The 24685-nt window shown below is 47.3% G+C and overlaps 1 protein-coding gene across 3 annotated transcripts in view; it reads left to right on the forward strand.

Annotated features, from left to right (window-relative positions):
* Positions 1 to 11576, forward strand: part of KIAA1191 (KIAA1191 ortholog) — a 32034-nt gene extending 20458 nt beyond the window's left edge. For all 3 annotated transcript variants that reach the window (XM_077472594.1, XM_077472596.1, XM_077472595.1), the window contains 3 exons: positions 584 to 687; positions 1432 to 1550; positions 10621 to 11576. In XM_077472594.1, coding sequence (XP_077328720.1) covers positions 584 to 687; positions 1432 to 1550; positions 10621 to 10832 — 435 coding nt within the window. In that variant the 3' untranslated portion in view covers positions 10833 to 11576. The remainder of the gene's footprint in view (positions 1 to 583; positions 688 to 1431; positions 1551 to 10620) is intronic.
* The last annotated feature ends 13109 nt before the right edge of the window (positions 11577 to 24685 follow it).

Here is a 24685-nt window from a genome sequence, read left to right on the forward strand (position 1 = left end):
AAATGATGCCCATTTTTTTTGCTGCACCATTCATTGTCATGGACTGTAAGTATGGTACAAAGCATGGTAAAGGAGTGTATTGTGATAAAAGTATTACATTTGGTACAGTGATGCTCAAAATGGGTGTGGTGTGTGTTTTCCCTCCCCCCCCCCCCCCCCCAACCCCACCTTACAAGAATAGATCTGCATTGGCAATGCATAAAAAAGCAGGAATCTTGTCCAGCTGTTGGCTATAGAGCCAGGGTTTTCAGGTTCTTTGTGGATTGATCTAAACAGATGCTTTTAAAAAGCTGTGTGTAAATTGAGGATTGGCCATATGTTTAAAGTCTTGTATATGCCTTTCACTTCATGCCCTTCACATGTTTACTGTCTTCTATTTTAATAGAAATGCTGAATCAGGTCTCGGGTTGCCTTTTTGTTATTTATATGAAGCTGTTTAAGTGGTCTCAAAACATTGCCATACAGGAATCAATGGTTTAACTGGCCTCCAATTACATATAGTTAACATGCTGGACTTATTGTGCATTCTTTAATCTCAGATGTAATTGGTAGATTTATTATTTATTTTTCTTCACCCTGACAGAAGCTAAAGATGCAAACTGGAGAATCAAGTGAAGACAGGCAAAGCTCATCTACTCAGTCCACACCTTGTAGCACTCCAAGCTCTTCACCAAAGCAAATGCGCAGGTAACGCAAACCTCTCACTTGACAAATGAGTCTTGTACATGTGTTTTTTGGTGTTTTCCTTCATAACAGACACTTGCTGTTAGCAACGTTAACGCATCCCAAAAAAAAGCATGTGAAAAATGCATCGGAAAACCGCATCAACTGCAACCTGCATAGATGTGAACATAGCCTTAAAGTGGACTATACATTAACTTTGGAAGACTGCATAAAGAAAATCGCTCAGTGAACCAATGGCTGAGAGCGCTGATCTGAGTGTTCTAGCAAGGGGAGCGTCCCCCTGTCAGAACACAACAGCTTAGCGGGGGGAGATCACTGTACTAACGTCTGTTGGTACAGCGGCTCTGACCGGAGCTGTCAGTTTAACGATTATTAGTGTGTATCAGGCTTTTTAGGTAATTTTTGAACAAAGATGGCTTTCTCTTTTTAAGGAGAAATGCAGATGAAGCGTAATAACTATGGGAGATGATGCATACCTAAGTGTTTAAACTGGCCATAGATGAATTGAAATGGAGGCACATTACTGAACCTGCGTGTACTTAAACATGAAGGAATGTATGATGCTATGGTCGCTTTAACAAGAAATTTCAGTTTCTTCCAGAAAGGAAGTATCCGTAACCAACTGTTAGTGCTAAAATAATAGCGTTCACAATTCTTTAAACTTAGTAGTTCCCACTGGCATGGAAGTATCAATATTAAATGTGGGTGTTTAAAATATTGTTTTTTCATAAAATTGTTTGTCCACAGATCGTGGTTTAGTCAAGGTTCCACTGCCTCCCTTCCAGCTGGGGAGCTTCAGGGCACAGACACTGACAAATGGAGCATGTTTGCCCCCCGAACAGTGCAAAAGTCAACCACAGATCCAGGTAAGAATGAAATCCAGACACAAATTCTACTATGCAAGGTAAACTGTTATCCAGGGGTGCGTTTTGGTGTGTGTCCTCTTCTTTTTTTTTTTTGTATCTGTATTTTCTTTAGGGCTCAAATTAATCGGCCAGTAACATAATGGGGTTAAAACTAAAATGAGCCCTTTATAGTACAAAAATATCACTACTGTAAATATTACTTTCACTGTTCTACAGTAAAAAAATGAACCCCCTCCCAGTAGTGATTATCTGCTTTTTTTTTTTTTTTTTTTTTTTGTACTTTAAAGGGCTAATTTTAGTTTATGAAAATCGTTAGTTGCAGCCCTAATTTTCTTAGATATGTTGCAAATTACTCTTTTCAATTGCTTTTGGAAATTACATACCCTGTTGAAAACTGAACTACTATATAAAAACGATTGCTTCTGCATAACGCAATATGTCTGATGCAATACCCATGGTAGCCTGTCTCTATCCATCTTGTCCTGACCTTGCTTTTTTTTTATTTTTATTTTTTTAAAGAACAACAAGTTTATTGGTGGACTAGAGCAACAGGGCATACAGCAAAGAATGTACAGAGGGTAACAAGGCAATAAAATCACATTCACATATGTTATACAGTGTACATACATACATTATGGCTTCGTTGGTCATACTTCGTACAAGACCGCCCGGGAGGCCACACTCTGAATCGATTTAGGCCAAAACAATACTATCAGTACCTCCACACCACTCCTCCATCCCCGCCACCCACCGGACTGCTTCCCCAGTGAACTGAGACTGCGGGCAATAGATATTTTCCAAACCATAACCACCATCAGGTCACTAAATGTATTGCTTTAAGTTGACTCCGCACAGGTGTCCGGTCTAGCGAGCCACCTGTCCCATATCCTGTTATACTTGTTGGGGCAATCCCTATGTGCGTAAATAACCTTCTTCAGAGGCAGCGATAAATTCACCTCGGCTATCCATGCTCTAATCGTGAGAGGCGCTGTACGTAGCCACAGCCTTGCGATCAGTTTCCTAGCACTAAACAGGGTCTCGTGAAGAAAGATGGTATGACAGCGAGTGTTCCGGGCATCGGTCAGAAGACCGAGTAGACAGATTTTGGGGTCAACCTGTAAAGGAGAACCCATGTGATCATGTAAGAACTGAATGATGCGTAACCAATAGGCCTGAACGTCCGGGCATGCCCATATTAAGTGATAGAATGTACACGGGTGTTCCCCCACAGCGTGGGCACCCCGGGTCCTATATTTGCTCAGTCTTATCGGCGTGAGGTATGCCTTGTGTCTATAGAGTTGGGTCAGCCGATCCGAAAACCTAGGGGAAGCCAGCCCAACATTGGTGAGAATATCCTCCCATTCTTCAGTGTCCAGTGGGCCTACCTCCTCTTCCCATCTATGCTTAGCTACCTCTGCAATCCCGGTCACCGTGCGAGTTCTAAGGAGAGTATATATGGTAGAGATTAGCTTGGCGGGATCCTCCCCCACTATAACACCCACCAGGGGCAGCTCTTGGGCGCTGGGGAACCCGTCCATGAATTGGGCCCGGAGGGCATGCGAGAGCTGTACATAGCGAAAAGCCATGTGTGAGGGTATTCCAAATTCCACCTGTAACGCATGGAAACTGCGGACTCCCATCGGGGTGACAACCTGATATAGGTACACCACTCCCCTAGAAGCCCACAGATTTACTCCCGGTAGCGATCTAAGCTCCCCCAGTTGGGGATTGTGCCACAGTGGAGTGTGGGAGTGTACCCTATCGGCCCCAACCATCCCCTGAGCAATATCCCATATACGCCTGTGTTGGTCCAGTAGGGGGTTACCACCCCTCCTCCTCCCGCCCCTCTCCCGTCCTCGAATCAAAACCTGAAGGGGGGCATGTGCAGGGCCGTGAGACTTTCCGCAGGTCAGCGTTTGATACCGAGGGCCATCTGACTTATGCAGGTGGTGGAAATGGGATAGCTGGGCTGCGATATAGTACGAGCGTATCTCAGGGAGCGCCGCCCGTTCTTGAGTGTTTCAGGCCAGTTTATGGCGGCCTGATCCCCAAACAAAGGTATTGAGGATAGTGTCTAGTGTTTTAAAGATCTTGAGGGGTATAAGAGTGGGCGAATGCCACATTTTATACAACAATTTGGGTAAAAATCATTTTTATCAAATTGATCCTTCCTATTACTCCCAAGGGGAGTCTGGCCCATGATTGAGTTTTGGCTTTGAGGTATGGGATCAGGGGTAGAATGTTATGTGTCACATAATCTAGGGGCTCCCTGGTAATCTGGACACCCAAGTATTGAATGGAGGACACTCGACGAAGTGGTAGTGAGGCTGCGTCACGGGTGGGAGGGGACATATCTATGGGCAATATCTGGGATTTCGACCAATTGACCCGAAGGCCTGAGGGAACCCCAAACTCCTCTATAGTCTGTAGAGCAGCCCGCAGGGACGGCCCCTCGTCCGCCAGATAGAGGAGCATGTCGTCCGCATACAAGCTCACCTTCTCGGAGATGGGGCCTGACTGGAGTCCCTGGACAGTAGCATTGGTTCGGAGGGAGGCCGCGAGCGGCTCCACCGCCAAGGCGTACAGGAGAGGGGATAGTGGGCAGCCCTGTCTAGTCCCCCGTCCCAGGAGCAAGGGTTCCGACAGTTGCCATTCACCGCCACCCTGGCCTCCGGGGAGGAATACAGCACCTTAACCTGTTTAATAAAGTTAGGGCCAATCCCAAAGCGCCTGAGGCATTCCCACAAATACTCCCATTCCACAGAATCAAATGCCTTGTCCGCATCCAACGCCACCACGTCCCGGGCACCCATCCCCTCGTGAAGTGCCTGAAGATTCATGTGTAATCTACGGACGTTCATGGCCGTGTTCTTGCCTGGCATAAACCCGGTTTGGTCTGGATGTATCAGGGAAAGAATATGCGGGTTCAGTCGGGATGCCAAAATTTTGGCCATTATTTTAGTGTACAGACCGATTTCCCTGCTCCAGGTGGACGAGTCAGGAAGGAGGGGATCCTTACCCGGTTTTGGGATAACCACTATCGTCGCCTGTCGGAGAGTATCGGGGAAGGACCTAGATTCAGAGAAGTTCAGGGGCTAGCACCTCTAGATACGTCACGTAAAAATCTAACGGTAGTCCGTCCTGCCCAGGGGCCTTAGAAGCAGCCAAAGATAAAACCGCTGCCTCCACCTCCTCCTTAGTAAAGGGGAGCTCCAACTCCGTGGTCTGGGCCGAAGACAGATATGCAAATGGGATGGTCTGCAGGAACGCCCGGGTCTCCTGTGCCGAGGCCGCCACTCTGGACGTGTATAGGTCTGCATAGTATTGCCGAAACATCGGGTCAGATATCAGGGCATTATTCCGGTCTAGTAACGAAAACCACCGGCGGCCTGGCATCTTGGTGAGCAAGGTATGCTAATAACTTTCCAGCCCGCTTGCCTTGTTCGAAAATGCGCTGTTTCGAAAAAAAATGTTTACGCCGAGCCTGCTCGTAATGTAATTGCTCCACCACTCGCGTTTGCAGTTTAAGTGCCGAGGCATTGGCATGTGTGGGAGTAGACATAAAAGTGCTAGTCGTCGATTCCAACTGTACCGTCGCCTGTCGCATGGCCCCCTTGGATGCCCTCTTCAGTCTATTGATCCGGCTGATCAAAATAGCACGGGCATGTAACTTGAACGCCTCCCACACCGCCCCCGCTGCTGCCGTTCCCCTATTGACCTCAAAGTATTGCCATTCCCCCGCCAGGTCCCTACCTTCCTCCCCCAACCTGACCTTGCTTTTAACAGTGTGCATTGTGCCTGTAAGTTAACATGTAACTGGTAATTTGGATGTGAAGTTTTGGAATGTGCAGTGATGCAAAGATTCAGCTTTCCCAATAATATAGGGAATTGTCTCTATTCCGATATTAAAGGGTTTTTTTTTATATAAAAAAAAAGTCATACTTGCCTCCACTGTGCAGTTCATTTTGCAGTGTGGCCCCTGTCATCCTCTTCTGGGGTCCCCTGGCGGCTCTCACGTGTCCTCCTTGCATCGGTAAAAACCACCTGGGAGAAGCGCTTTCCCTGGGGGTTAACTTCCGGGTGTGCTCCAGTATTTGCGTCTATAGACACAGAATGCCAGACTTGGCCCTGTCTCACTCCCCGCCCCGCCCCCCCCCAGCAGCGGGAGCCAATGGCTGCGTTGCTATCTGCATAGACTCCCTGGTTAGGGAAAGGGAATCTGAATAAGTCTCTGGATTGGCAGCCTCTGTAAAGGAGCTCTTGTCCACCTTCATCTTTTAAAACCTTTTTTGAAAAGTTTCAGCATCCCACTCCACAGGATTCAACCCCGCCACAGGCTCAGGGGCTCTGCACCCACCAGATCTGCTACTACAGTTATGGCAGAGGAAGTTTCAGGCCATTCCCAAGTGGAGCAAAGGCAGCGAGACAGTGGCACCTCTGACTCCCAGGAGGGAGAGGACAATGATGGGGAATCCAGGAAAGAATGTAGATATAAACTGTCCTCAGATGCCGTAGAGGACCTCCTAGGGGCAATTTACACAACCCTCAGTATACAGGAGGATAAGAAGCCCCTGACACTCCATGACCTAATGTACAAGGGCTTGGGAACAAAAGAGATCCTTAAAGAGAAGGTTCCCATTTTCGGAGGATCCAGCGTCAATTCGGAACAAAAGTCCCAAATTGGACGCCGCCTTTTTTTACAGGTCTCTAGACGCGCGCGCGCACACACACACACACGCACACCTGGCTTTTAAGGATATGGGGAGCCTTGTTGGATGTCATGGCCAAGAGGATAGACTCACTGCTTAAAAAAAGTGGGACTCAACAATAGGTAATTTAAAGCCAGAAATGTCTGTTACAGTTGTAGCCTGCAACTTAGAACATTGGCTCTCCCAGATTCAAGAGCATATTGAAGCAGGTATGGACAAGGAGACTATTCTATCTTCTTTCCCCATGATTCTGCGAGGAATCGCATACACCTCGGCTGAATCCGCATGTCGGCCAGATCAGCGGCCCTGGCCAACTCTGCCAGAAGAGCCCTCTGGCTGAAGACTTGGCCTGGTGACAGTGCCTCTAAGGTCAAGTTGTGTGGGATACCTTTTGACAGGTGGTGATCTCTTTGGTCCTGGGTTAGCTTCAGTCTTGGACTGCACGGCAGACAAAAAGGAGTCCTTCCCACTCAAAGGAAAAGCCCCAGCACAAACAAAATGGGTTTCGTCCACAAAAGCGTAGGGAGGCTCCAAAGCCGGAAGAACAAAAATAAACTTGGCCAAAGAGGCAAGGGCAGAGACGGGGGGGGGGGGGGGATATTTCCGTAAAGATCAATGACTCCTCAGGTATGGTGGGAGGAAGACTGGGGGCCTTCCGCAGTGGGAGACCATCTCCCCCAACTGGTTCATCCTGCGGGTCATAAGAAGGGGGTACCTCCTGGAGTTCACAAGACCTTCCCTGCAAAGATTCCTTGTCACGCACCTACCTAATTACACGGCGAGGCTTTTAGAGGCCCTAAGGGAACTATAAAATCAGAAGGTAGTTCGCAGAGTACCAAGGGGGAGGAAAGTGAGCGGTTTCTATTCTCACATATTTGTGGTAAAAAAAACTCAAAATCAGGTTGATTCTGAATTTAAAACCCCTAAACAGGTCGATTACCTACAAGAGATTCAATCTTCACGGTCAGAGCCCTGCTACCACACAATTGTTTTATGGTTTCTCTAGACCTCAGGGACGCGTATTTACACGTCCCTATTGCAGAAACCTCTCCGATTAGCAATAGACCTGGGCGGTGTAATGGTGCATCTACAATTTCAAGCACTGCCTTTTCGGGCTATCCCCCTTGCCCTGCATATATACCAAGATCTTAGTAGAGGCCATGGCTTTCCTGCGACTTCAGGAAGTGTCAGTTATAGCATATCTGGACAACCTTCTCCTGTTTTCAGTATCCCCAGAACCACTAGTCAAGATCTCAATCTAACAAAGAGGGTCCTAACAAGCCTGGGTTGGCTGCAGAACTTTGAAAAGTCCAGCCTGATTCCTTCACAGCGTTTTTGCTTACCCAGGATACCTGTTGGACACAATGCTGTTGAAAGTTTTTCTCCCGACTGAGAAAATTTGGAAACTGCACAAAGCAGTAGCCTCTCTCCAGTGCAACCAACAGGTTTACAAAAGGTCTCGAATGTCAATGCTGGGTCTTCTAACCTCTACCCACCCAGCAGTGCAGTGGGAAGGACTACACTTTTGTCCCCTGCAGACATTTGTACTGAGGGGGTGGGACCACAGTCAGATGGATCTAGACTCTTTTTAGTACACGTTCCTCTGCATGTAAAAATATCTCTCTGGTGGTGGAGGAAGGAAACAAACCCGTTGCAGGGATGTCTGGCTTTTTCCAGTTTCTCAGGTAGTAACCACAGACGCAAGTGGCAAGGGCTGGGGGGCACATCTGGGGTCCCTTCTAGCACAGGGCACCTGGGAAGACTTTGAACTAAAAAGGCTGTCCAATTGGAAAGAGCTGAAGGCAGTTGGGCTAGCCCTCAGGTTTTCAAAAAAACTCCAGGGCCACCACATCAACAGCAATTGGGTTTAAGTCGGGGCTCTGGCTGGGCCATTCAAGAACAGTCAGAGTTGTTGTGAAGCCACTTCTCGTTATTTTAGCTGTGTGCTTAGGGTCATTGTCTTATTGGAAGGTAAACCTTTGTCCCAGTCTGAGGTCCTGAGCACTCTGGAGAAGGTTTTTGTCCAGGATATCCCTAACCAGTCCGGTCCCTGCAGCTGAAAAAACACCCCCACAGCATGATGCTGCCACCACCATGCTTCACTTTTGGGACTGTATTGGACAGGTGATGAGCAGTGCCTGGTTTTCTCCACACATACCACTTAGAATTAAGGCCAAAAAGTTCTATCTTGGTCTCATCAGACCAAAGAATCTTATTTCTCACCATCTTGGAGTCCTTCAGGTTTTTCTTTTTTGTTAGCAAACTCCATGCGGGCTTTCATGTGTCTTGCACTGAGAGGCTTCCGTCGGGCCACTCTGCCATAAAGCCCTGACTGGTGGAGGGCTGCAGTGATGGTTGACTTTCTACAACTTTTTCCCATCTCCCGACTGCATCTCTGGAGCTCAGCCACAGTGATCTTTGGGTTCTTCTTTACCTCTCTCACCAAGGCTCTCCCCCCCCCCCCCCCCCAATAGTTTCGTTTGGCCAGGCGGCCAGCTTTAGGAAGGGTTAAAGTGATTATATGAAAATATATATATATATATATATATATATATATATATATATATATATATATATATATATATATATATATATATATATATATATATATATATATATATATATATAAATATATAAATTTTAACAAACATGTTATACGTGCCTCCACTGTGCAGCTCGTTTTGCACAGAGTGGCCCCGAACCTGCTATTCTGGGGTCTCTCGGCTTCCTCCAGCAAGTGCTTCTCGCCTTCATGCGAGCTCCCTCGCATGGTGAGAAGCATCTGCGGGCGCGCTCCCGTGATACACCCGGCGGCTTTAGCCGCTCGCTGTATCACGCTGCCCCGGCGCTCCGCGTCAGTGGATGTGATTGACAGCAGTGTGAGCCAATGGCTGCTCTGCTTTCCATCCACTCCAGCCAATCAGCGGCCAGGCTGAGCGGTGGAAAGGACGTCAGGGGCCGAGGGTGGGACTTTTGAGGGGTGAGGTAAGTAAAACGGGGGGGCTGGGGGCGCAGGTACTGTCAGATGTTTTTTTCACCTTAATGCATAGAATACAGGTGAAAAAACATTTACCTTTTACAACCCCTTTAAGTGCAGCAAAAATGTGTGGGGGGTTTTTTTTTTATTTTTATTTTTTTTTTGTAACCTTGGCCAGATCTGTGCCTTGCCACAATTCTGTCTGAGCTCTTCAGGCAGTTCCTTTTGACCTCATGATTCTCATTTGCTCTGACATGCACTGTGAGCTGTAAGGTCTTGTATAGACAGGTGTGTGGCTTTCCTAATCAAGTCCAATCGGTATAATCAAACACAGCTGGACTCAAATGAAGGTGTAGAACCATCTCAAAGATGATCAGAAGAAATGGACAGCTCCTGAGTCACAGCAAAGGGTCTGAATACTTAGGACCATGTGATATTTCAGTTTTTTGTTTTTTTTTTAATCTGCAAAAATGTCTACAATTCTGTGTTTTTCTGTCAATATAGGGTACTGTGTGTACATTGAGGGAAAAAAATTTACTTAAATGATTTTAGCAAATGGATGCAATATAGCAGTATATATGATTTTTTTTTTTTTACTTTTTTTTTTTTGTGTATGTATATAAATAATAATTTTATTTTATTGCACACACCCACACATATATTATGTGGATTGTATCTTTTGTCACTTAACATTTTGGAGAAAGGAGAGCGTTCTTGCACGTGGATGGATTGTATTGTTTGGAGTTATATAAAGGATTGTTTTTTAATTGATATAGAGTAATCACTTCGGTTTTTGTTTCAGTAGCGTATGGAATGAGTGGAGCACTTATTGATCTCCAGATGGCTGAGCGGCAGCTGGCTCAGCCTCTCAACGCACCCACTGTAAGCCTGAGCTAGCCACTCCAGCCTCTCCATAACCCAGCGCTCCAGTGAGCAATGGAGGGGCAGAGAGCTGGTGACAATCGCCGCCCTCCGCTCAGTTCTTGGTCTTCACTGAGCAGAGCGATCTGCGGTCATCTGATTGCTTAGTTCTCTGTCCTAGAGCTGGTGAAGGACAGCTGTAGAATCATACTGATTTCTGCAGCACAATAGGTCAGTGTTTTTGTTAGATTTTTCTTATATCCTGCTTCTTATTTAAGGCACCTATGGGCAATAAAATTTCCTGATCTGTTTATGTAAAGTCGGATTGTACAGATAAGCCTTCCCTAATGTTCTCTGGCCATGTCTGCCAAAAGGAACAATCTGCAGCTATGGATTTTTCTGGCTGAATGCTATAGTGTTTAATAAAGCTGGCTGAGCTTCCCTCTTCATAAGGAACTGATTAAGATACATTACCATGTTTTTCAATTGTTCTTTTTTTTTATTTTTATTTTTTTTCCTGCAGGTGGCTTCACAGTTCAGTCTTACAAAGGTGCTCAGAAACCAACTCCAATGGAACTGATGCGAGCCCAGGCTAACAGAATAACTGATGATCCTGTTGCACTAAAACCACCAAAAATTGAATTGCCACCATTAGTTACTGGAGATAGGAAAACTGTCAGAGGCCACAACCTTAAACCACGTGACATGAATATTCTAACTCCCACTGGATTCTAAGGAGTGTGACTCTTCATACGATGATCTAGTAGTAGAGACTTTCCTGTTGAAACAAACACATCATCCCTATACAAAGTCATTTTCTGGTTATCACTCATGATATGGTCCTTATTAATTCTTTATTTGATAGTAGAAGGCAAATTGCTTTTTTTTTTTTTTTTTTTTTTTTTTCTCCCTTTCTTTACAGACGGGTCAGTCTGAGAACTGTAACTATGCATATTGTGGTTAGCTGTTTATAATTCTTCAACTATAGTACACAAACGGTGACTTGTGCCACAGCTTGTCATATCTTTAAGCCTTGACCTTCCACTTGAGAAACTTTGCAGGGAATACCCCATTATGTAACTCTTTTGTTCCTGGACCATGTAATCTTATACTAGGACAGCTGTAGTTTCCAGCACCAGGTTTTGTAAATATCACAGAAGTTGAAATGCAATAAGTAAAGCATGGAATAGCTAGTGTTACTTGTGTCTCCTGAGCTTTTCCAGACTAATGCAAAGTAAATCTTAAATGCTTGGATTTCTAATTTGCAGATTCAGCAATAGGTATCTAGCTCAGCAGATGGATGAATATGGATTCCTGCTTACTATCAAACATGAGCACAAGCTGCTTAGTATTTTTTCCATTCCGTTTTAAATTGCACATGGAAATTCGGTTGGCGTTTAATTTATTTGTATGCATTTGTGTGTGTTTATTTGTTCTTTGTGCCTCCATTTCTGGTTTAAAATAAACTGTAAATGAGAAGTTGTTTTTTGGTGTGCTTTAGTATGTTTCCTACAAACAAGTATTGGATTATTATAATTCGGGTTACATGCAGGATGGTTTTTTGTGAAAGCACTTGGGAGATGTAAGTCTAAATCTTGTGTATGTCCCACTGTTGAGGCCATAATGCCACACATTTTTGCATTCTAATGACCTGTTTTTATTTAGAATTAGTGTGTGTGTGTGTGTTTGTTTTTTTGTTTTTTTTATTTTTTTTTATTTCCTTTCTTTCTTTCTTTCTCTTTATATTCACTGACCGACACAGCTCCTCTCTAACTAAATGGGTTGTATAGCCTACCATTAGGAGAAGTAGGCAAAATTGTTACACAATACACAGAACTTTAAATCCTGCCCCAGGGGGATGGACCCTGTGCTATCAACCCTACTCAAAGCTCCCAGCAGCCCCCGTTTTTATTTTACCTAGTAGGGAGAATGACCTAGGAACCCTGCGGGCCCTCTCGGTCCATGGTTTTTGCTGCAGGTTTGATGTTTTTTGCGTAAGGTGAGAGATCCCAGGATCTCTCAATCAACTGCCGGCTGGGTGACAGGATGGTTAATGATATCCTTGTAGTCTCCCCAGTCTGGCCATCGAGCGTGAGCAGGCCGCAGCTAAGGCTCGACAGGCCACGACATGCCTCAGCTCCAGAGGTGGTCGGTGAGCTTCAATGCTCTGGGGTATACATATGACCGGGCTACTGCTGTCTGGATCACAGTACACCGGGCCAACAGCTACCCTGTAACTGCGCAGGAGTAGGTCTGTGATGGAATGTCTCCCAGTTCTTCAGGACTGGTAAGTACGGCTCTCCCTGCCTCGGTGGTGTGAGCAGCTGGGCATTCCCGAGGGGGTCGATTTGGGGGCCACCTCACCTCCCCTCTTCTCTCCCAAGTCCCTATCACCCCACCTTCTCCCCCCCCCCCCCCCTCTGAGGGGGGGTGGCTGCATGCGCTGCGGACGGTGTTGGTGTGCTGTTTTCTCACCTGTGGGGGGCTATGTGCAGCTGGCGTTGGTCCCGGTCTGGGGGGGGGTCCCAAAAGTGTTTGTGGGGGGTTGTTCTGGCTGTAGGCAGGCAGCAGATTTCTAGTTTGTTCTGTCACCGCATGGCACTGTCTGGCGGCCATCTTGGCTGTGGGAAAGCGTGTATTCCCCTGGTGAGCTTCTGCAGCCATCTTCTTTAGGATCTCCTATTTAGTTTCTTTGGTGGCCATTTTCTTGAAGCCTGAGTGCTCTTTTCGCCGGAGTCCTCTTGTGGCAGCATTACATGTGCTCTCACTTGCTGTTTCCTGTGTCCACTGTGTGTACCGGAAGCTGGATGGCTCCTTGCTGAATGCTGAAGCTAGCTTTGCAGAACGTTTCACTGCTCTTACAAGCAGCAGCTGCTGCTGAGTTTTCTCCTCTCCAACTGGGAACCTCCTAGGGACTACAGACACTGCTAGTGGCATTCACAGAACTCCCCAGGGTGGGGAGTCTAGTGCTAAGTACCCTCCCCCCCCCCCCTCACGTGGTGGCAGGAGGGTGGGACCTTCACTGTCCTAAGTCCCCTTGCAGGTGGCAGACGGGCTAGGGTCAGCATGGCTTCAGAAACTGGTGTTTCTTCCCCTGAAATCCAGGCTATAGCAACCTGGTCACCTGCGGTTAGCGAGGTGCACATGGACACCCTGACGGCGGTCCTTGACTCCTATGTTGCTAATATAGAGGCGGCACGTGGAAGGAAAGGTGCACGTAAGCGTGACCCCCTGCTCTAACCTATCAGACATGGCTGACCAGGACCATTCGGACAGTGAGGATGATTCCGGGTCAGGGCGCGACAAATCGCTTGTTGGAGCACTTATCACAGCTGTGCATGATACCCTGAAGATCCAGGAGCCAGCGGATCCCTCTGCTGATGTTCCGGTCCCTTTTGGGTTCCGCAAGCCAGCACGTTCACCTAAGGTGTTCCCGTATTTGACTTATTTTGATAAATTCATCTACAGGGAATGGGGTCGCCCGCAACGGACCTTTTCGATCCCCCTTTGAGGAAAGCCTTCTCAAAAAGTGGTCGGCTCCTCCAGTCGTGGACCCCCCCAGTATCTAGGTTAAATTGAGTAACCGATCCCGGTTGAGGGGCATTCAAGGATCCTGTGGATAGGAAGGCTGAGGAGGTGGCCCGTTCCTTATTTACGGTTGTGGGGTCGGCCGTGCGACCTGTACTGGCATCCACACTGGTGTCGCAGACACTGAGTGGGCAAAACTTTTGCACCGCGAATTGGGAGAGTGGAACGCCTCCTCCGTCTGCGTGGAGCTAGCAGACCAACTAGTGCAAAGCCTTAAGTATGTTTTTGACGCGGCCCTGGATACTTTCCATCTGTTATCCAGGTCTTCAGTGTCAGCTGTGGTGCTGAGGCGCCTAATTTGGCTGAAATGCTGGTCTGCTGACCAGGCATCCAAGAAAGCCCTGACGGATCTCCCCTTCCTTGGCGAGCGGCTCTTTAAAGCCTCGTTGGATGTCATTATTAAAAATGCCACTGGTGATAAGAGTACACTACTCCCACAGGCCAGGAAGGCCAAGGAGCCTTGCTGCAGGCAAGGGCCCTCTTTCCGTTCACAAGCGGCTTTTTTGTCCGCCCGGTGCTTCTGCAAAACGCCACCAGCCCGACAGGACGGTCAGAAGCGTCGTCCTGAACCGCAAGCCTGTGACCAAAAGATCTACCGCATGAAGGTTTGCCCCCACCCACTTATCGGGTGGGGGATCGTCTTTGGGAGTTTGCAGCCTGGTGGACCTCCCGGTTATCCAACCAATGGGTCTGCGATCTGATTTCCACAGGCTACAAGATCATTTCTCTCTTGGCCGACAGATTCTTCCCCTCCAGCATACCCGCGTCCCCGATTCGCCGTGAGGCCCTGTTGGGTGCAGTAAGGGACTTGCTGAATCGGGTTAATTGTACCGGTTCCAGAATCGGAACGCTTCCAGGGGTTCTACTCAAATCTGTTTGTGGTTCCCAAGAAGGAAGGGCTACGTCCAATCTTGGACTTAAAAGCCCTCAACCACTTTGTAAAGGTGCAGAGGTTCAGAATGGAATCAGTTTGCTGAGGTTGTCGTTGCACTCCATCAAGGGGACTTCCTGGTGTCCTTGGACATCCAGGATGCCTACCTGCACATACCCATTTGTCTTCGGCATCAAAAATGTCTGCGTTTGGCAGTAGGGGAAGCCCACTACCAGTTTGTGGCTCTTCCTTTTGGCTTGGCATCAGCCCCCCCCGAGTCTTTAACAAAGCCAGCCAGTCAAGAACTCCCTGATGTGGTTGAGTGATTCAGTCCAGAAAATCGTTCCTTCCTCTGAAATGGACAGTGATCACTACGGACGCCAGTCTATCCGGCTGGGGTGGAGTGATGTGGATTCAGTTGGCTCGGGGCCTCTGGTCGACGGAAGAATCCAAGTTGCCGATCAATCTGCTCGAATTGAGAGCGATCAGGCTGTGTCTCCACAAATGGTCGATGTGTCTTCTGGGGTGTCCGAGCAGGATACAGTCAGACAACGCCACGGCTGTGGTGTATATAAATCACCAAGGGGGAACAAGAAGCTCAGCCGCTGCTCAGGAGGTCACATTCTGGCCTGTCGGCCATTTACATCCCGGGGGTGGAAAATTGTCAGGTGGATTATCTGAGTCGGCAGATGCTAGACCCAGGAGAATGGGCATTGCATCCGGAGATACAGTGCCTTGCGAAAGTATTCGGCCCCCTTGAACGTTTCAACCTTTTGCCACATTTCGGGCTTCAAACATAGATATAAAAATTTTATTTTTTGTGAAGAATCGCCAACAAGTGGGACACAATTTGTGAAGTGGAATGAAATCTATTGGATTTTTGAAACTTTTTTTAACTTTAAGTGGGGCGTGCAAAATTATTTGGCCCCCTTGCGTTAATACTTTGTAGAGCCACCTTTTGCTGTGATTACAGCTGCAAGTCGCTTGGGGTATGTCTCTATCAGTTTTGCACATCAAGAGACTGAAATTCTTGCCCATTCTTCCTTGCAAAACAGCTCAAGCTCAGTGAGGTTGGATGGAGAGCGTTTGTGAACAGCAGTTTTCAGCTCTTTCCACAGATTCTCGATTGGATTCAGGTCTGGACTTTGACTTGGCCACTCTAACACCTGGATACGTTTATTTGTGAACCATTCCTTTGTAGATTTTGCTGTATGTTTAGGATCATTGTCTTGTTGGAAGATAAATCTCCGTCCCAGTTTCTGGTCATTTGCAGACTCCAACAGGTTTTCATCCAGAATGGTCCTGGCTGCATCCATCTTCCCCCCTCAATTTTAACCATCTTCCCTGTCCCCGCTGAAGAAAAGCAGGCCCAAACCATGATGCTGCCACCACCATGTTTGACAGTGGGGATGGTGTGTTGAGGGTGATGAGCTGTGTTGCTTTTACGCCAAACATATCGTTTTGCATTGTGGGCAAAAGGTTCGATTTTGGTTTCATCTGACCAGAGCACCTTCTTCCACATGTTTGGTGTGTCTCCCAGGTGGCTTGTGGCAAACTTTAGACGAGACTTTTTATGGATATCTTTGAGAAATGGCTTTCTTGCCACTCTTCCATAAAGGCCCGATTTGTACAGTGTACGACTGATTGTTGTCCTATGGACAGACTCTCCCACCTCAGCTGTAGTTCTCTGCAGTTCATCCAGAGTGATCATGGGCCTCTTGGCTGCATCTCTGATCAGTCTTCTCCTTGTCTGAGCTGAAAGTTTAGAGGGACGGCCAGGTCTTGGTAGATTTGCAGTGGCCTGATACTCCCATTTCAAAATGATCGCTTGCACAGCGCTCCTTGGGATGTTTAAAGCTTGGGAAATCTTTTTGTATCCAAATCCGGCTTTAAACTTCTCCACAACAGTATTATGGACCTGCCTGGTGTGTTCCTTGGTCTTCATGATGCTCTCTGCGCTTTCAACAGAACCCTGAGACTATCACAGAGCAGGTGCATTTATACAGAGACATGATTACACACAGGTGGATTCTATTTATCACCATCAGTCATTTAGGACAACATTGGATCATTCAGAGATCCTCGCTGAACTTCTGGAGTGAGTTTGCTCTGAAAGTAAAGGGGCCGAATAATTTTGCACGCACTCCTTTTTCTGTTTTTTTTATTTGCTAAAAAAAGTTTAAAATGTCCAATAGATTTCATTCCACTTCACAATTGTGTCCCACTTGTTGGTGATTCTTCACAAATTTAAATTTTATATCTTTGTTTGAAGCCTGAAATGTGGCAAAAGGTTGAAAAGTTCAAGGGGGCTGAATACTTTCGCAAGGCACTGTATTCAGGCTGCTGTGCCTGAAGTGGGGCACACCAGATGTGGATCTATTGGCCCCCTGTCTCAATCGGAAGGTGCCAAGATTAGTGTCCAGGACAAGAGATCCGTGGGCAGATGCGTCAGACGCGCTGGTAGCTCCATGGGATCAGTACCAGCTGATCTACGCCTTTCCTCCATTGAAACTGTTGCCACGTCTGCTTTGCAAAGTGGAAGCCGAGGGGATTCCAGTAATCCGGGTTGCCCCGGATTGGCCTTAGCGGCCCTGGTGTGTCTGGTGGCAGACCCTCCCTGTCGACTGCCACTGCGAGAGGACCTCCTACCTCAAGGCTCAATCTTTCACCCTGCTTTACCATCGCTGCCTTTAACGGCATGGCTTTTGAGAGCCAGGGGTTGTGGAACTGGGGTCTGTCTGACTCTGCGATTCCATGTTGATTATGTTGAGGGCACAGAAATCTGCTTCACGGAAGATATACCATCGTACCTGGAAGGCCTACATCTCCATGTGAGGAGAAAGGATGGCATCCGCACTCCTTTTTCTATATCCAGAATCCTGCTGTTTTTCAGCCAGGAGTAGACCAGAGGTTGGCGTAACGCACCATTTAATGTCTCCCCCCCCCTGGCGTCTCTCATTGAGTACCTTTTTCGTTCAGGGGGTACGACATGTAGTCCCTCCGGTGCGTCAGTTACCCCCATGGGATTTGAACCTGGTGTTGGCGCTTCAGAAGCCGCCGTTTGAGAATATCGGGGAGATTCCCCTGTTAACCCTTTCACAGAAGGTGGGATAAGGTGAGCGAAGACAATCCTAGAGTTTACACATTATGGTTTATCTTCTGTGAGTAGTTGCGTGTCTTACCAGGTTTCCACCACTAGAGGGAGTAAGACAACCTGGTGTATACTTGCGTGCCTTCCAGGATACACGCTCAGTGAAGCTGATCTGAGTGCCGCTCACTTCCTCTGCAGGCTCTGCCACAAAAAAATTGTCTCCTTTTCCCTAATCGTCTTTCAGGACAGCCACTATGAGAGAGAGTCTCCTCCTCTTCCTCTGGAAACACTGCGCCAGCCCATAAATTCTCACTTCCCCTGATGGACCGCAGTTATTAGTGTTTTCTCTGGTGGGCAGACACTGTGCAGGGACCAGGCCGGTCAGTCAGGGAGACTGTGGCCATTTTTTCGTCAAGAACCCGGTTAAAAGAAGCAGGGGCTTCATAAGGAGAAACTGGGTTCAAGCCGTTCGAATTGACGTTCGGCTTACCGCACCAGGTATTGCCACCCCTTACTAGTCGAGCACGGCTTCAGGTCGTGGGGGACTCCTATCATGTCTACAGGGACGCAGCTGGCAAGCCGTTTGGATTTCCCTGTACAAGGGTACAGACCGCCTTTTTTTTTTCTTGGAACCGAGCGGGCAGAACGATGGGTGACGACATATCCGGCGAAAGCGAAGGCTTGACCTCGGGAATGCGCACAGGTAGTAAGCAGCCACCTGCAGTCAGGTCGGAAGCTGAAGCTCAGCCAACAGACACTATTTCCAGCATTCCTAAGGTAAGAGCACCCTGGGGAGGGGTACACTCTATCTAGGATTGCCCCCCCATGTATGGTTTCTATCAATGGGGGGGGGGGGGGGGGGGGGCAGACCCTCTGGGTGGCCGGGGGAGAGGGGAGGCTCAGATCCCTGCATTTAAAGAGGGGTCTAGTGCATTCCCAGGGTTGTATCCTGAGCTTTGTAATGACTTTTTTTTTTTTTCTTTCTGTTTTTTTTCCTTTTTTACTCAGTTTTGTCTGTAGCTTTCTGAAATAGAAGTCCACGCATAGCTCTAAAAAGTGTGCCTCCTGTAGGGACTTTTTAGGGGAATCTTGGACAACAGTGTTGTGCAGACTCTGTATAGACTTCCTTGTTAAGGAAAGGGAATCTGAACAGGAGTGAGGACTAGCAGCTTCAGTCAAAGAGCTTTCGTCCACCTTCTCTTCATTTAGTTCCCTGTTTGAAAAGTTTCAGCTTCCCACGGGTCCAGCTCCCCAGGATACAACCCCACCTCTAGCACAGAGTTCTGCTCCGGTTCAACATGCTACGACGGGGGACATAGGTTGCAGGCCCTTCAGGGACATGAAGGGGACTTCCAGACAGGTCCTCTTCCGATTCCCAGGAGTGTTCAGAGGGGGAGGACCAGGACGGGGGTCCAGGAAAACCTCCAGATGTAAATTGATCCCTTGAGGGAGAGGACCTCTTAAAGGCGATCTATACAACCCTCGGTATCCAGGTGGATAAGAAACCTCTAACCCTTCATGACCAAATGTATTTGAGTTTAGGGGAACAAAAGAAAAGGGTGTTTCCAGTACACGAGGTACTGATGGAAACAATTAAAAAGGAGTGGCAGGTTTCTGAGAGAGCCCTTTTCTAGATCCCTTTTAAAAGAAGATTCCCCATTTTCATTAGATGCCGTTTTCTCCCAGGTCTCCAGACACAGATCTGGCATTTGAAGACATGGGTGCCTTGGCAGATGTCATGGACAAAAGGATTGACTCTGCTTAAAATAACGTGGGACTGAGTTATCGGAAATTTAAAGCCTAAAATGGCAGTTGCAGTAGTGGCTCGCAATTTAGAGCACTGGCTCTCACAGATCCAACAACATATTGAGGCAGGCACAGATAAGGAAACCATTCTGTCATCCTTCCCTACTATGCTGCAAGGTGTCCCTTACATAGCAGACGCCTCTGCATGTCAGGCAGAACAGCGGCTCTAGCCAATTCAGCCAGAAGGGCCCTCTGGCTAAAGACTTGGCCAGGGGATAGTGCCTCCAAGGTAAAACTGTGTGGGATAGCTTTGACGGGGGACCTCCTTTTTGGCCCAGGGCTAGAGACTGTTCTAGACCACACAGCGGACAGGAAAAAATCCTTTCCTCTTAAGCGGAAAACCCATGTACGAACAAAAAAGGGGTTTCGTCCGCAAGGGCGCAGGTAAACCCCAAATCCAGAGGTAAAAAAGAAAAAACCTGGCCCCAAAAAGGCAGGGGCAGAAGAGGGGCGATTTTTCACCCTCCTGACCAGCCCCGTAAAACCCAGTGACTTTACAGTGGGAGGAAGACTGGGGGCCTTTCTCCCACAGTGGGAGGCAATATCCCCCAATCAATTTATTTTAGGGGTGATAAGGGGGTACCTCCTGGAATTTTCAAGACCGCCCCCCACAAAGATTCCTTGTCGCGCATCTTCCCAGGTGCATGGCAAAGGCCGAGGCCTTGCTGGAAGCACTGAGGGAATTAGAGAATCAGGACGTTATTCTCAGAGTCCCAAAAGTGGAAGAGGGAAGGGGGTTTTATTCTCGTGTCTTTATAGTAAAAAAACCTTCAGGAAAATTCAGATTAATTCTGAATTTAAAGCCCCTGAACAGGTCAGTGGCATACAAAAGATTCCGCATGGGGTCAGTCTTTTCAGTAAGGGCTCTACTACCCCGCAACTGTTTCATGGTATCTTTGGACCTAAGGGACGCGTATTTACACATCCCTATAGGTGAGGCCTTGCAGGAGTTTCTGCGCCTTGCCATAGATCTAGGGGGAGAAACAGTACACCTTCAGTTTCAGGCCCTGCCATTCGGGCTATCCTCATCACCCTGCATTTTTACCAAGGTCCTGGCAGAAGTCATGGCCTTTCTTCGGCTCCAGGGGATATCTATAATAGCATACCTGGGCAACCTGCTCTTATTTGCAGCGTCCCCAATACAGTTAGTCAAGGATCTCGACCTAACCAAAAGGGTCCTTGCAGACCTGGGGTGGCTACTAAACTTGGAAAAGTCCAGCCTGATCCCCTTGCAACAGATCTCCTATTTAGGATTCCTGTTGGACTCAACACAGACGAAGACGTGATGATGAAACTCATATGGGCGTGACCGTGCAGCTGTTCACTATCGCTGTAGGAGAGCTGGTCTTCCTGGCACTCACCACTGACACCGAAGCTGTTTTCCATCATTGTAATCCGGACTGTGGTGAGATCAGACTGTGCCCTGCTGACTATATTCAATGAGATATTATCCATATTGTACGTATGTTTTTAATGAGCGTGTATGAGTTTGCCTATTAAAATGATTTGCACTATGGATTGTACCTTTGATTTTTTTCCATATGTGAAACACCAATGAATTGTGCTGTGAGGAGAGAGTCATTTGGAGGTTTTGGCTTGGAATATCTGGAGTGATTCAGAATTAGAAGTGCCTGTATATAACCCTGTTAGGGGATAAGTGCATTACCATTGGGAGTGACACTGAGCACGAAGCTTCACATTGGATATAGCGGTGTGGTGTACTGCTTTGAAAAGGACTTTTTCTCCTCGTTTAAGAACTAAGTTGAGCACTCTATTCACATTCTAGGATTCAGCACATTAATATCTATAAACTTTCTAATTTTCATTTTCTGATTACCTCATGAAGTATCCTTATTTAATTGTTTAGCGCTGTCAATATAGTAACTCTATTTTTCAGTATTTTCAGAACTCAACACTGTTGAGTTTTTCTGCCGAGAGAGAAGGTGCAAAAGCTGGACAGAGCGGTGGCCTCTCTTCAGAGCAACCAGCTGTTTTCCATAAGGTTCCCTGATGTCAGTATTGGGTCTACGTACAGCAGTGCAGTGAGCGGGACTCATTTTCATCCCCTACAGACCTTCGTCCTAGGGGTGTGGGACCACAGTCGAGAGGCTCTAGACACCCTAGTACATGTTCCACACCAAGTAAAGCGATCCCTCTGGTGATGGAGGAAAGTGACGAACCTGTTGCAAGGACGTCTGTGGCTCATCCCGGTTTCTCGGGTAGTTACCACAGATGCAAGTGGCAGAGGTTGGGGGCACATTTGGGTTCCCTTCTACCTCAGGGCACTTGGGAAGATGACGAGCTGTCTCGGTCGTCCAACTGGAAAGAACTAAGGGCAGTGGGACTAACCCTCAGGTTTTTCAAAAAAGGGCTCCTGGGCCACCACATTCAGGTGTGGTCAGACAACTCCTCCGCAGTGGCCTACTTAAACAAGCAGGGTGGCACGAGAAGCGGATCCCTGTTGTCTTTAGCAACAGAGATCCTGAGCTGGACCGAGACCTACACCCTGTCACTCTCAGCAGTTTTCCTGCGAGGAGAAAAAAACGTGATAGCAGACTTTCTCAGCCAAAAGAGGCTGAGGGAGGGCGACTGGGTTCTCAACCAGGAGATCTTCAATCTCCTAAAGAGATGGGGGGCCTCCGGAGGTGGACCTTTTCACATCCAAAAGCAATGCAAAAACCGCCTGTTTTTTCTGCTTGAGAAGGGGAGAGGGAGCTTTAGGTGTGGACGCTTTGAACCAGAATTGGCACTTCAGAACATGCTATGCCTTCCCGCCTCCGACGTTGTTGCCAGCAGTTCTGAGAAAGTTTCAAATGGAAAGCGCATCTGATTCTGGTGGCACCGCATTGGCCCCAGAGAGCATGGTTCTCAATACTGAAACAGTTGGCTGTAGAACCTCCCTTATTTTTGCCCACTCGGGACGATCTCCTCTCTCAGGGGCCAGTCCTCTGTCCATGTGTACGCCAGTGGAAGTTAGCGGCCTGGCTACTGAGGAGGGTATATTAAAAGCTAAGGGGTTTTCAGAGAGGCTAGTTTCTACCCTCCTTGACAGTAGGAAAAGGGAAACACGCCAGATCTATGAAAAGGTCTGGTTACGTTTCAATAAATGGTGCGTAGGAAGCTCTTTCCCAGTACTCTCCTCTCCTCTGCAGTGTTGGAATTTTTGCAGTGTGGGGCAGATAAGGGTTTATCCATTAGTACCCTCAGGGGTCAAGTGTCAGCCCTCAGTGTTTATTTAGAAAAGCATCTGGCTGCCAACCCGTGGGTAGTTAGATTCTTTAGGGCCCTGACTAGACAGAGACCCGGTCCAGGGTCTGCCTTTTCCCAGATGGGATTTATCCTTAGTTTTACAAAGCTTAACAGGACCCCCCTTTGAGCCTTTAGAAGAGTGTTTACTAAGAGAGCTTACTTTGAAGACCGTTTTTCTGGTAGCGGTAACAACTGCCAGGAGGGACAGTGAGATTGAGGCCTTATCAGTCAGGGCTCCCTTTTGCGTTATTTTCCCGGACCGGATAGTTTTAAAGACCGATCCGGCCTTTTTGCCAAAAGTGGCATCTGGCTTTCATAGAAGCCAGGAAATAGTTTTACCCTCATTTTGTCCCAATCCCTCAGTTGAGAAGTAATTGAAATTTCATTATTTGGATGTTAGGACATGTATCCTACACTATTTAGAACTGACCAAGGCATTTAGAAGGTCGGACTCCTTATTTGTTTTTCCGGGGCCAGAAAAGGATGTAAGGCGTCCAGACACACTATCACTAGATGGCTCAGAGTAGCCATTGAGCAGGCTTATTCAGTTGCAGGGAAAGAAATCCCAGTGGGTATTAAAGCACGCTCTACAAAAGCTATGGCAGCCTCCCAGGCAGACAGATTTGCAGGGCAACAACATGGTCCAGCTACTCCACTTTAGTAAAACACTACAGAGTGGACCTGGTGTTGGTAGGTGAGCAGGCCTTTGGGCGAAAGGTTTTTCAAGCTGTAGTCCCACCCTAACTGGTAAGTGCTCTTTTATCCTCTTAGTGGCTGTCCTGAAAGACTACTGGAAAAGACGTTACCGGTTAGCGTAACTCAAATTTTCTCCCCTGCCTGCCCTGGCCACCACCATGATGGTCCTACGCGCGGTGCGTGCTTTTACAGCAGGGTCAGATGGGGGCGTGGTTGTGGCGCCATGCACGCGTGCCGTGCACGGTGCGCCAGTGCAAAGTGGCCATTTTTAAAATCCCAAAGCACCAGAGCTCCTGTAAGCAGTGACGCAGAGCTGTGGGCTTAGTAGGCATCCCAGTGGATCGGATCCTGGCAAACCTAAGACACCTACTCGGCATTGGGTTGTGCAGTGCATAACAAATGGTTCTATTATAAGACTATAGCACAACAGTGATTGTGATAACAATGATTAAGGGCGCTCTGTAAAAAATATTAATCTAAACCACTAATTTGCACAAAAAAAAAAAAATTTTTCTCTAAACCACTGAATCAGAATGGCTAAAAAAAAGTGCTTAAAATAATGTGAACATCACCAAAGTGAAAAATATGCACATATATAATAATGATTATACTGGATAAATAGTGGACATCAGTGAACCACCATACATAATAATAATAATAATAAACAATGTAAAGTCCCAATAACGTGTCTCTACAAAGAATGAATTCTGTCGAATTCTGCTGATCCGGAAAGTGGAAAACAAATAGTAATCGTGATATAGCAACGATTAGCAACAAGTCGGAAGAAAACTTGTGACTCCCTCCACCATGAACGTAGAACTACACCAGTAGTGAGGATACAAGTCCAAACTGCTTACCAGATCCGTTTGACCACTTTAATTAAAAAGTAAGTCAAACAACGCTTGTACAGGATAATGCCTGCTCATATGGATACCAATGCAGATGATGGTAGATGGTGTGTCTCTCTTCAGACTCAAGCGGCAAATGTGAAAAAATACAAAAAAATCCATAGCATAATACTGACTTTAATAAAAAAAAATAAGTAAAAGAACAGACAGCCAAAAGGCTCCTTACATGGTTAGGTGCCTGGCCTGGCACTGGGACTGCTCGCTCTGACCAAAAGAATCACTCTCCAACTCAAGGAAAAATTCTTCCGCATTCGATATTGGCGTGCGTTCCAGGCCTGCAGACCGACAAACCAGAGGGACGGAAATGGCGTCGAATAGCGTGACCAAGTGCCGCTCCGACGTACGTTTCGTTAACGTCTTCAGGAAGCGCACTGGGTCA

Source organism: Lithobates pipiens, unplaced genomic scaffold, assembly GCF_037356315.1.
Source record: "Lithobates pipiens isolate NorthernLeopardFrog02 unplaced genomic scaffold, aLitPip1_a1.2 Scaffold_8, whole genome shotgun sequence".
NCBI lineage: Eukaryota > Metazoa > Chordata > Amphibia > Anura > Ranidae > Lithobates > Lithobates pipiens.